The sequence below is a fragment of the Equus przewalskii genome, chromosome 6 (genome assembly GCF_037783145.1).
Source record: "Equus przewalskii isolate Varuska chromosome 6, EquPr2, whole genome shotgun sequence".
Lineage (NCBI taxonomy): Eukaryota > Metazoa > Chordata > Mammalia > Perissodactyla > Equidae > Equus > Equus przewalskii.
In genome coordinates, this window is record NC_091836.1 from 45,135,664 (window position 1) to 45,147,849 (window position 12,186).

The following is a 12,186-nucleotide window of genomic DNA, read 5'->3' on the forward strand; positions in this document are numbered from 1 at the left end:
ATGTGTTAAGTATTGGGGCCAGCCCAATGGCATAGTGGTCAGGTTCACACACTCCACTTTGGTAGCCCGGGGTTCACTGGTTTGGATCCCAGGCGTGGATCTATGCCCCGTTTGTCAAGCCATGCTGTGGCAGGTGTCCCACATATAAAATAGAGGAAGAAGGACATGGATGTTACCTCAGGGCCAATCTTCCTCAACAAAAAAAAGAAAGAAAGAAAGAAAAAATGCGTTAAGGATTAATACATAGTGTCCCACTTTACCTTGTTTAGAGCTTTGAACCTTACATTCCACTGAATCTGATATTAATATTACACATTCTGTTTTATTTCTATTTTAATTCTCCTAGTATCTTTTTGTGCAACCCTTTATTTTGAAAATTGTCAGTCTCCTGAAAACAGCATATAGCTGAGTGTGATTTTTCAGCACAATGTTCTGGTTATCTATTGCTGCATAATAAACCCCAAAATTGTTGACATAAAACAACCATTTTATTGTGCTCTTGGATTCTCTGGGCCAGGAATTCAGACAAGACACAGCAGATGGCTCTTCTCTGCCCCACACTGTCTTAGGCTCGGGCAGAAGTCTCACCCGGCAGGTGGTGACTCCAGTGGCTGAGGGCTGGAATTCTACTGAGGCATCTTCACTCACGTGCCTGGTGCCTGGGCTGGGATGACTCAAAAACTGGAATCATCTGGAATTCTCAGCTGGGGCTCCTATCTCAGGTCCCTCCATGGCGCTTCCACCTCTCACAGCTGATGGCTGAGTTCTGAGAGGGACGTCCCAGCACGGAGCTTACAGAGAGAGAGGCTGCCTGGAGGCCCGGACAGGGTTGCACGGTTCTCTGACCTCGCCTCAGTGTCCCACATTGCCACTTCTGCAGCAGTCTGTCGACCAAGGCAGCCACGAGCCCGCTCAGACACTAAGGTGTCTGACCTCGCCTCAGTGTCCCACATTGCCACTTCTGCAGCAGTCTGTCGACCAAGGCAGCCACGAGCCCGCATCTCAGTGAAAAGAGCGTCAAATAATTGGAGGCCGTGTTTCAAAACTGCCACGCCCGATCCGCTAGTATCTATTTAATGGAAGAATTCTGTTTATATTTAGTGTATATTAGTCTATTACATTTAGTGTAATGACTGATAGTTACTCCTTTCATCTTACCTTCCATTAATTAATTTTATAGTATCATTTCTTCATTTGTCTTTTTGTATTTGTGTTTGTTTGATCAAGTAGCTGTTGATTCAATTTTTCCCTTTGTTTATTCGGATGGTCTACTAAACTTTTCCATCCTGTTAGCAGTTACCTTCTCTTTTCTGAATTTTATAACCAAACACGCTTCTCGATTGTTATTCTAAAAACTCACCAATTATTTTCCCCACCAAGATGCGTCATTTCACCCTACTTCCCGTCTCCCAGTAAAGACATGAGATCTGTAAAACACTCTTATTTTACTCCTCCCCTCTCCCCGTGCCCCTCCCATCCCCTCATGAATGTTCATTTTATCTCAAGGTTCATTGCTCACCCCTGCTTCCTCTTCCCTTCATCTTCCCCCAAATTGAGGTTTCTCGACTTGCTAATTTCATACTCAATTAACTGTTTGCCTAGAGTGCTTTCTGTCATGTTTTCTTCAAATTGGGCACATGGGTAATATCTCTCCCAATTATTGCATAATCTCATGTTTCTTTCATTCCAGCGAGTAGGTTCTATCTTGCCTTGGCAGGGGTTTTTAGTTCAGTCCTCTTGTCGCAGTAATCCGTTGCTGCGTACCCCAGGAATCACAGAAACTGTCCCGACGCTCACATGGTTGCAGACAGGGATCCCAATACCAATTCGAGTCTCATTCCTTTAAGTGAGTTGTAACTTCTTTCTGTCTCACATTTTGTAAGGCTTTTCCCAAAAGCCTCCAGAAGACTGTCTTTACTTTTCACTGGCTGGGGGAGTATCCCATGACCGCCCTGGTGGAAAGGGAGGCTGGGAAAGAGGGCACCTGAAAAAGGAGAACAAGGTTGCCGTATCTGGCCTCCCAAACGGAGAATGGCTATTGAGTGGGCAACAGTGTCTGCCGACTGTGTCACACTCTGAAAATCCCAAATTTCGTGTTTTCTGTACCAAACAGGAAAGTCACACATTTTCACTACCTACTTGACGTCATTGCAAAAGGGCTACAGTGACCTCAGGACGGGGGACATGTTGACTTAATGAAGACATTCTGGCTAAATTAGTTAGTTCAGCAGGCGCATTAGTCCGCTCCAGCTGCTGTCACCCAATATCGCAGACTAGGCGGCTTAGACAACAGGCGCTTATTTTCTCACGGTCTGGAGGGTGGGCAGTCCACGATCAAGGTGCTGGCAGGTTGTTTCCGGCAAGGCCTCTCCCCCTGGCTTGTAGACGCCTGCCATCTCGCTCTCTCTTCAAGCGGGCTTTCCTCGCTGTGTGCACGCAGTGGCAGGGGCGGTGGGGAGCTCCATTCTTGTGGGGATACTAATCCCATCAGCTCAGAGCCTCATTCTTATGACCTCATTTAACCTCAGTTGCCTCCTTAGTGTCCCCATCTCCAAATAGAGCCTCACTGAAGGGTTAGGGCTTCAGCATATCAATCGAGAGGCTACAAATGTTCAGTCCATAACCGCAGACAAGGTCAGTATCCCACTTATGTGCCCTCAGCATTCGCCATTCCTTTGCACACCCAGCCTGAGGCGTTCTCTGAGACTATGTAGCCCGTGCTCAGGACAGGTGGCAGTGCTGGGGGGTTAACAGTCCCCGGGAGCATTCCTTCACCAATAAATGAGGAGGTTGGGTGGATAGACACCCCAGCTCCCTCACCCCTCAGGTGGGCCGCTCTGAAGTGTGCATTCACGCTGCCTCTCGAGGTTCCCAGAGGAATTGACCCCCAGGTGCCCACAGGGAAAACTCACTTGATAATGTTTGCTTTGTTTTCTGCCTTCCATTCCCTGTCTCGTTTAACCACTTCCCCTCCCGTGTTTTCCGGGATCATCTCCCAAGTAAAACACTTGCACTTGAATCTTCGTCTCAATGTCCGCTTCTTGGAGAACCCAACAAAGGCAAGGAGGAAAGGAAAGAATGAAGACAACCATTGCCTTAATGGAGTTGTCTTGGAAAGCCAGGATAGACCCTGGCGGGAAGGGTACAGCCTCTGGCACATATGAGATGCTCAGTAAATCTTTGTCAAATGAATGGCCAAATTTCTCCTTTGTGTTCCAGATATTGACGAATGTGAACCACCCTATAGTAGATATTGTGGAGCAAACGCTAAGTGTCGGAATGTCATAGGAAGTTTCGACTGTCACTGTGACTCTGGATATGAACTCCTCTCTGGGGGGACACGATTCAACAATTCTAATGAGAACACTTGTCAGAGTAAGAAAATTCTTGTCTTCTTGTGCCCCTCATTTTTCATTGAGTCCAACACCAGAAAAGATACTTTCTGTAGTGGGGCCAGGATGTGTTTGTATTTTCTGGAGGTAAATGGATGCTGGAAAGAGGAGAAAAAAAGAAAGAGGGAAGTTCATAGAAATAACGGGGTGAAGAAGGCAAGTGGGCTTTGGAGACAGAGATGATGGGGTAGTCACTAGACTAGAGTCTCTGGATGGCAAAGAAGAAAAACCCGCTCAGGCTAACACAAGCAGAAAAGATGAGTTTATGATAAGGATGCATGGATATGTCTTGGAACTCAAGGACAAGAATACAGCGGGGCTTCTGGCATGAACTGAAACTGGAGAGTCAACGCTATCGGAGCGCTCCAGTCTCTGATGTTCTCTGGGCCTGCTCCTTTCTCCACTTTCCTTGCAAAGTGGTTTTCTCTGCTCCCTAGTCCACAGGACCAGAAATACGGCCACCAACAGCTCCAAATCTTACCGTCGTTATTGACCCAACCACCCAAAGAGAGATCAATTGTCTCTCTTTTGAACCTAATTGCAAATTTTTTTTTGGAAATGTACAAAATTGCCCAGTTTGAGTCATGTGCCTACCTTTGGATCTGTGTTGAGGGGGAGGCGCTATGTTGTATAAGAATGACCAGTCTCGTGGAAACCGTATAGATGGGGCAAGTCTACACACAAGGAATGTGGGACTAGGCAGGCTATCCATGAGGTGCTGGCTACAGTTGATATCAGAAGAGAGAGAGTCTTTAAAGCTAAATCCTAGGATGCTGTTGGTGGAGAAACAATAATACTAATAGCTAGTATTTGTTTCGCTTGTGCTATGTGCCAGGTACTCCATAAGTGATTTACATTTACCATAACCATGTGAGGTAAGCACTGTTATTGCAGATAAAGAAATTGAGATGTCCAAAAGTTAAGTAACTTGCCCAAGGTCAGCCAGCTAATAAGCAGGTTTTTAACTTGGGTCAGCTTACACTGAGAGTCCACACTCTTAGCCACTCGCTATGCTGCAACGTGGGACTCAGAGAAGGCATAAAAGGGACAAAGCACTCTTATTCTGGTGCAAAAAAATAAGTTATCCCTCTTTATAAGTCAAGATCCAGTCTGGAAAATATAAGACACACCACATCTTTCAAACATCAGGAATTCCATATCGAGAGTAGGTACTGGTGAGGGAAGAGCTGAGAAGTCAAAAGAGGGATCGTGAGGCAACCCAGAGATTAGCAACAGCAGAAATCTGCAGCCGTTCTGCACCCAGAGGGGCAGGGGAGGAAGTGATACTACCAGGGCTTAAGAGCTGCGTCCGTCTAATCAGAGTTGGGAACTTGGAAGAGAGACAGCCAAAGCTGGAGATGCCACAAGAGGTAGAGAAAGGGGGGAGAAACACCCTGGCTCCTCCTTTCCTCTGCTCCCACGTTCCACCAGCATCTCCCACTGGCTGAACCTGCCAGGAAGCCACCAGGCAAGGGACCCTGGCAGGTGGAGTTGTCCATGTAATGGAACAGAGCATGGAAAAAGTAGGATCTGAGGGCACATTGACAGCTGACTGACACTTCTCTTGACAATGTACCCACAGACTGAGATTGTACCTGGCTTCTGATGCGTCTGTTAAACTCACTTTATTTTACAAGGCAGAAAAATGCCCTTGATTATTTTGCTAATTTTAAGAGCTCCTCACAGCCCTGTTATATGGATTGAATCCATCTGGGGTTAGTTATCACCAGGTTTGGTAGGTCCAACAAAGCCCCTGTGGGAAAGCGTGCAGCTTTCAGCCAAAAGTGCAATTTCTACAATGAATGTGGTTTCCAATAACAGACATATTCTAGACTCAGGGTTGTAGGTCAAAGTGCTTGAACTCTTAAGGCAAAACCCTCAATATTACAAGAAAGCCCTTTGTCCTTTTTAGTAAATAGACTCAGCTGAAAACCGAGATACAGGAGGTACAGATTTAGCCTCAACCTGATGGTGAAGCATGAGAAGCGACACACAAAGGTCTCATTCACAGCTGATAACCCAAAACTGACCCTCCTGTTTCACTTGTCGTTCTCAGCCAGGCTGAACTTAAAAATCTGAGGCATCTAATTTTCTGTTTCCTCGGCCATTTCAGTTTTAATGTCCACCCAAGACCAAATTTAAAAATTTGGAGCTCACCCTTTTCTGCTGCCTCTGTGCCAGGTATCTCCACCGCGGCAACGCTGACATCTGGGGTCTGATCAGTCTTGTGGTCATGCATTGTAGGGTGTTGACAGTACCCCAGGCCTCCACCCACTAGATGCCACCCACGTCCCCACCCCAAGCTGTCACCACCAAAAGTGTCTCCAGCCATTACCAATGTCCTCTGGGGGCAAAATCACCCCCAGTCGAAAAATGCCGCTCCACACCATGACAGGGAACTCAGGTTCTGATCCCCGAAAAGAGCGAGCAACCCGTCAGTAAACACGAAGAGTTCAGACCCTCCAGACGCAGTCACCCGCTCGCACGCCCGCCTCTCCTCCCTCTCCCTCGGTTCTGACAGTAACCTCCCGCAATATCTTTTGCAGCGACCACCACCGCAGCGACCACCACCGCAGCAACCACCACCACAGCGACCACCACCGCAGCAACCACAACCACAGCGACCACCACCGCAGCGACCACCACCGCAGCGACCACCACCGCAGCAACCACCACCACAGCGACCACAACCACAGCGACCACCACCACAGCAACCACCACCGCAGCAACCACCACGTACAGGAAAGAGGTGAGTGGAAGCTGAGCTCTGGAACCCAGCCAGGTAACAAATGTTTGCAAAGCCCAAATTAGCAGGTAGGGGTAGATACTATATGTTACATGGGTACTATATATTATATGTTCATATATCATATATGTGGTGTCATATATGTGATATATCACATATTATGTAACAGTACGATATATTTTAATACATTGTATGTTAATTATAATATAATATCACAGTGTTAGAATTTTTTTTTTTTTGAGGAAGATTAGCCCTGAGCTAACTGCTGCCAATTTTCCTCTTTTTGCTGAGGAAGACTGGCCCTGAGCTAACATCCGTGCCCATCTTCCTCTACTTTATATGTGGGATGCCCACCACAGCATGGCTTGTCAAGCACTGCCATGTCCACACCTGGGATCCGAACTGGTGAACCCTGGGCCACCAAAGCAGAACGTGCTCACTTAACCGCTGCACCACCAGGCTGGCCCCTATAATGTTATGTTTTACATATACCTGTGATGCATACATATCCATGACTATGTTTATCGCTATATGTGTATCATCATATATCTCACATAGAGAAAGATAGATACAGTGTTTCCACATACGGGTGTGTGTGTTCCCACATGTGTGTTCTGCCACCTAAAGTCAGGATCTGTCCCAGGCCAAGAAAGACAGACTAAGCAAGACTGTATCAAGGAAGGCTGAGCTTCTGGGAGAAAAAGACCCACATATCCAATGGCTTTGTAAAGATGGACTTTATTACTTTCTGAATTAACAGTCCAGAGGCGAGCAGTCCAGGCTGGCAAAGGGATCCCACTCCATGAGGCCATTAAAGGCCCCATGTTCTTTCCATGCTGTGGCTCCACCACCCCCTGGCATCTTGTCCTCAACTGCAGTCAAAGCTGGTTTGCTGCAATGTTGCATTCGTACCAGTGGGGAGAGAGGAGAAGGAGTTCAGGGCAAGTGGTCTCGAGTGCAGGGTGAAGAGGGGAGAGAGGAGAGAAGAGATGCATGTACTCACTATGTGATAGGCTAGTAAGACTGTGATAATTTCCTTGGAGACATGTCATAAAGTGACAGCCCAGAAGTTGCACATGTCATGGCCAAACCTAGCGGCAGGGGAGGCTGGGACAACATGGTCTGTAGCTGGGCAGCATGACCTGGATAGATGTTGAGGAATTCATTCAATTATTCAAAGGAAGAGGGGGAAATGGATATCATAGGACAGTTAAAAGAGAGAGACGCTGAGATAGTGCCTGCTGGGTAGTAATCACTGAGTGTCCATACCAACTCTGAATTTTAATTAAAAAAATGATCCGTGTCTCTGAGAACGTGCAGACCAGCAGAATGAGCTCATCCGTCCTCCCCTCACTCCCCACCCTCACCCTGCCCCACTCCAGAGGGATTGCTCACGCCTTGACCTCCCGAGCTCCAGGCCTCCGGGTACGTACTGCTCTCTCCACCTGACCTTCTTTTCCCGATCCCTCACCTGGCTGGCTTCCTCCAGTCTTCTTTGCTCAAGACTCAATTCAGGCGGCACGTCCTCCTGGATGGCCTCCCTAAACCGCCTCCCTCTGAGTTAATATCACGTCCCTGTGGTGGGAGGATGTGGAGGCTAGAAGTGTAGATGGGCTCGGATCCTGGCCCCACAGGGGCAAGAGACAGGGTAAAATGACAACCTCTCTGTATTCGCCAGAGTTCTCCGGAGAGACAGAACTAGCAGGAGGGACAGGTGCAGATACAAACAGATCTCTTGTAAGGAATTGGCTCAGGTGATTAGGGAGGCTGACGGGTCCCAAGATCTGCGGGTGGCGAGCTGGTGACCCAATAGTGTGGTTCCAGCTTGCATCCAGAGGCCGGAGACCCAGCCAGAGCTGATGTTTCAGTTCAAGTCTAAAGGAAAAAACCAGTTCCAGGGAGTCAGGGAGTCAGGCAGGAGAAATCCCCTCTCACTGAGATTTATGGTTCTACTCAGGCCCCCAGCGACTGGAGGAGGCCCACCCACATCAGGGCGGGCAGTCTGCGTGACCCCATCTGCCCATTCAAATGTTAATCTCATCCAGAAAACACCCTCACAGACACACCTGGAATGATGCTTGACCGACTATCTGGGCACCCCATGACCCAGTCACGTTGACACACAAAATTAACCATCACACTTTCCAAGACTGATTACGCGTGTGTAAGATGGGGGTGATGATGGCACCTCCCTCCTTGGGTGGATGGAAGCTCAGATGCAATAACATATGTGGAGCACTTAGCACGGTGCCTGGTCCAGAGCACGCCCCCATCCACAATGTCCTCTGGCAGACTGACAATATCTATGTGATGTGTCATCGCCCCATAGACGTGCACTTCTTGAGGGCAGGAATCAGACCAGGCCCACACGGGGAGCTCAACAAGTGTTCACTGAAGTAATGAACAAATAATCATGTGATCGACAGGAATGTTTCATTATAAAATTTCATTGCCAGTTTCCTCAAAAAGTTAAAAATAGAATTGCCATATGACCCAGAAATTCCACTCCTAGGAACACAACCAAGAGAACCGAGGACAGGGACTCAGGTACCTGCACACCTGTGTTTGTAGCAGCACTATTCACAACTACCAAACGGGAAAAACAGCCCATATGTCCACCACAGATGAATGGATAAACAAAATGTGGTCTAGGCATCCAGTGGCATATTATTCAGCCATAAAAATGAATAAAGTCCTGATTCATACAACAATAGGGATGAGCCTTGAAAACGTGATGCTCAGTGAAAGAAGAGAGACACAAAAAGTCACAGAATGTGTGATTCCACTGATAGGAAATGTCCAGAACAGGCAGGTCCAGAGAGACCGATGCAGTTTAGCGGGCGTCAGCCACTTGGGGGGAGAAAAATGGAGAGTAATTGATTAATGGGTAGGAAGTTTTATTTTGCAGTGATAAAGATACTTTGGAACTACACAGAGGTTATGGTTGCACATCATGAATATACTAATTTGCCACTGAATGGTACACTTTAAAAAAGTGAATTTTGGGGGCTGCCCCATGGCCCATGGTTAAGTCTGCATGCCCCATTTCGGGAGCCCAGGGTTTTGCCAGTTCGGATCCTGGGTGTGGACATAGCACCACTCATCAGGCCAGGCTGAGGCGGCGTCCCACATGCCACAACTAGAAGGACCCACAACTAGAACATACAACTATGTACTGGGGGGCTTTGGGGAAAAAAAAAAAGAAGAAAGAAAAAGAAATGAATTTTATGTTGTGTGGATTTCACCCCAATAAAAAAATGCATTGCTGGAAAAAGATAGGTGCAAAGTCATCATGCTGGATCCGACACCACGATAACAATTCTGAATGGCAAATACTGTGGTGTCTACTCTGTACATATGGGTTTAAAACCAAAACGATTTCAGTGGTCATTTGGAGGAGAGAGAAATTTTCTACGTCAGGCAAGCAGGGTAGGAGGGGGCTCCCAAACTAGAAACCGCAGCTCAGAATTTCCACAAAGACTCATTAGGTTGAGTGAGAAGAACACTGAAAATGTCTGTTTGAACCCTGGTCCTGAACGTCCCTCCAGGGCTCTTTAAGAGCCACTTGTAACACGCTGGTGTGATAGCATTTTCTGTTTAGGAGCATTCGTTCAGCCCGGGGACGCTCACTGAGCACTAACTACTTGCCAAGGACCGTTCCAGGTGCTGGGAAGCAGCTGTGAACAAGCCAAAGTCGCCATCCTGACGAGACGTCCTGTCTGGTGCTTCAATGTGCCCACGAGCCCCCCGGGGCCAGGGCTAATGCAGATTGGGCTTCAGGGCGCCAGGAGCCTACCTTCCTAACGGCCCTATTGCGGGTCCACGAGCCACCTCAGAGCACCAGGACGTGGGCGTCCGCACAGAAATGGTCTTTCAAAGAACCTGGACTACCCTTTTTTTTTTTTTCCTTTTTCTCCCCAAAGCCCCCAGGTACATAGTTGTATATTCTTGGTTGTGGGTCCTTCTAGTTGTGGCATGTGGGATGCTGCCTCAGCGTGGTTTGATGAGCAGTGCCATGTCCGCACGCAGGATTCAAACCAACGAAACACTGGGCTGCCTGCAGCGGAGCGCACGAACTTAACCCCTCGGCCACGGGCCAGCCCCCTGGATGACCATTTTTCAACTTCCCCTGGCCTTTCATTATTCTCCGGCCATGGGTCCGTCTCTTTGCTATCCTTCACAGACAAATTTCTTGATTTACAAAGGCCGCACAGAGTGACTTTCGATCTATAACTCTACTTCAGCCTTTCTCAGCTTTGTATAACGTGTAATATTATAACGTTAAAATATTCGAGACTGGCATTCTCTGCTGTGGGGCTTGTCCTGTGCGTTATCGTGTGCTGAGCACCACGTCTGGCCTCCACCCATTAGATACCAGAAGCGTCCCTCAGTGGTGACAGTCATAAACGTCTCAGACATTTCCAAATGTCCCCTCGGGGTCAAAATCTTCCCCAGTGAAAACCACAGGTCTGTTTTGAGCAAGCTTACCACTTCCCTGTTGGTAAAAGATGTTCCTGGTAACTAACCCTTACCTGGTGTTTACCGGGTACAGACGCTGTTCTAAAAATGCAGCATCTCTTTTCTCATTTAATCTCCCCAAAAGGCTGTGGGCTCCTATTACTGCTCCCATCCTAAGATGAGGAAACTGAGGCACTGATCAATTGAGTGACTTTCCCAAGGTCGTAGAACCAGTGAATTACGGAGGTGGGATTCGAACTAGGTCCTCTGGCTCCAGAACCTGCTTTCTCGTGCTTTCTACCGTCCCTCGGGGTGTGGGACCTATTGGGTTGGATTTCCTTAAATTCTTTATATCTTCCAAGGTGCAACAGATTGTTGACAAAGTCGAATCACTTCTCAGCAATAAGACTCTATGGGAAGAGAAGAGAGATGTCCCATCCTGGGCCACAAATATTCTCCAGGAGACGGAGTCGAATGTTCTAAAAACTGCCTTGAAAACCCCAAACCAAAACAACCAGCGAGGTCAAACTAGTACTGTGGGTAAGAAGAGAGCAAGGCGTGGTGCCTGGGGCTGGTTTCTGGCTGGGGCTGGATTCAGCAATTAGAAAAATAAGTAAACGCGCTGCGTGAGTCCATTTATACAGGCACGCCTCAGAGATATTGTGGGTTCGTTTCCAAACCACCACAATAAAGGAAGTCACACGAATTTTTTGGTTTGCCAGCGCACATGAAAGTTATGTTTACACTATACTGTAGTCTGTTAAGTGTGCAACAGCATTATGTCTAAGAAAAATGTGCAGACCTTGATTTAAAAATATTTTATTGCTAAAACATGCCAACCATCGTCTGAGTCCTCAGTGAGTCACAACTTTGTTGCTGGTGGAGGTCTCGCCTCGGTGTTCACTGGTCAGGGCGGTGGCTGCAGAAGGCTGGGGCAGCTGGGGCAACTTCTTAGAATAAGACGCAATGAAGTCGCCACGTCAGTTGACTCATCTTTTCACGAGCGATTTCTCTGTAGCCTGTGATGCTGTTTGGTGGCATTTTACCCACAGCAGAACTTCTTTCAAAATTGGAGTCAGCCCTCTCAGACCCTGCCACTGCTTTGTCAACTAAGTATATGTCATATTCTAAATCCTTTGTTGTCATTTCAATAAGCTTCACGGCATCTTCACCAGGAGTAGATTCCATCTCAGGAAACCACTTTCTTTGCTCATCCGTAGAAGCAGCTCCTCACCTGTTAAAGGTTTCTCGTGAGACTGCAGCAGTCCAGGCACATCTGCAGGCTCCACTCTAATTCCAGCTCTCTTGCTGTCTCCATCACACCTGCAGTTCCTTCCTCCACTGAAGTCTTGAACCCCTCAAAGTCATCCATGAGGGTTGGAACCAACTTCTTCTGAATTCCTATCAATGTTGACATTTTGACCTCTTCCCTGAATCACGAGTGTTCTTGATGGCGTCTAGAAAGGTGAATCCTTTCCAGAGGTTTCCAATTTACTTTGCCCAGATCTGTCAGAGGAATCACAATCTAAGGCAGGAATAGCCTTATGAAGTGTATTTCTTTAATCATAAGACTTGAAAGTCAAAATTGCT

At 47.5% G+C, this 12,186-nt stretch overlaps 1 protein-coding gene across 4 annotated transcripts in view; it reads left to right on the plus strand.

Annotated features, from left to right (window-relative positions):
• Positions 1-12,186, plus strand: part of ADGRE3 (adhesion G protein-coupled receptor E3) — a 63,842-nt gene that overhangs the window by 22,541 nt on the left and 29,115 nt on the right. For 2 of the 4 annotated variants that reach the window (XM_070625210.1, XM_070625209.1), the window contains exons 4-6: positions 3,220-3,375; positions 5,939-6,141; positions 10,959-11,136. In XM_070625210.1, coding sequence (XP_070481311.1) covers positions 3,220-3,375; positions 5,939-6,141; positions 10,959-11,136 — 537 coding nt within the window. The remainder of the gene's footprint in view (positions 1-3,219; positions 3,376-5,938; positions 6,142-10,958; positions 11,137-12,186) is intronic. The other 2 variants (XM_070625212.1, XM_070625211.1) reach the window with 1 other exon arrangement.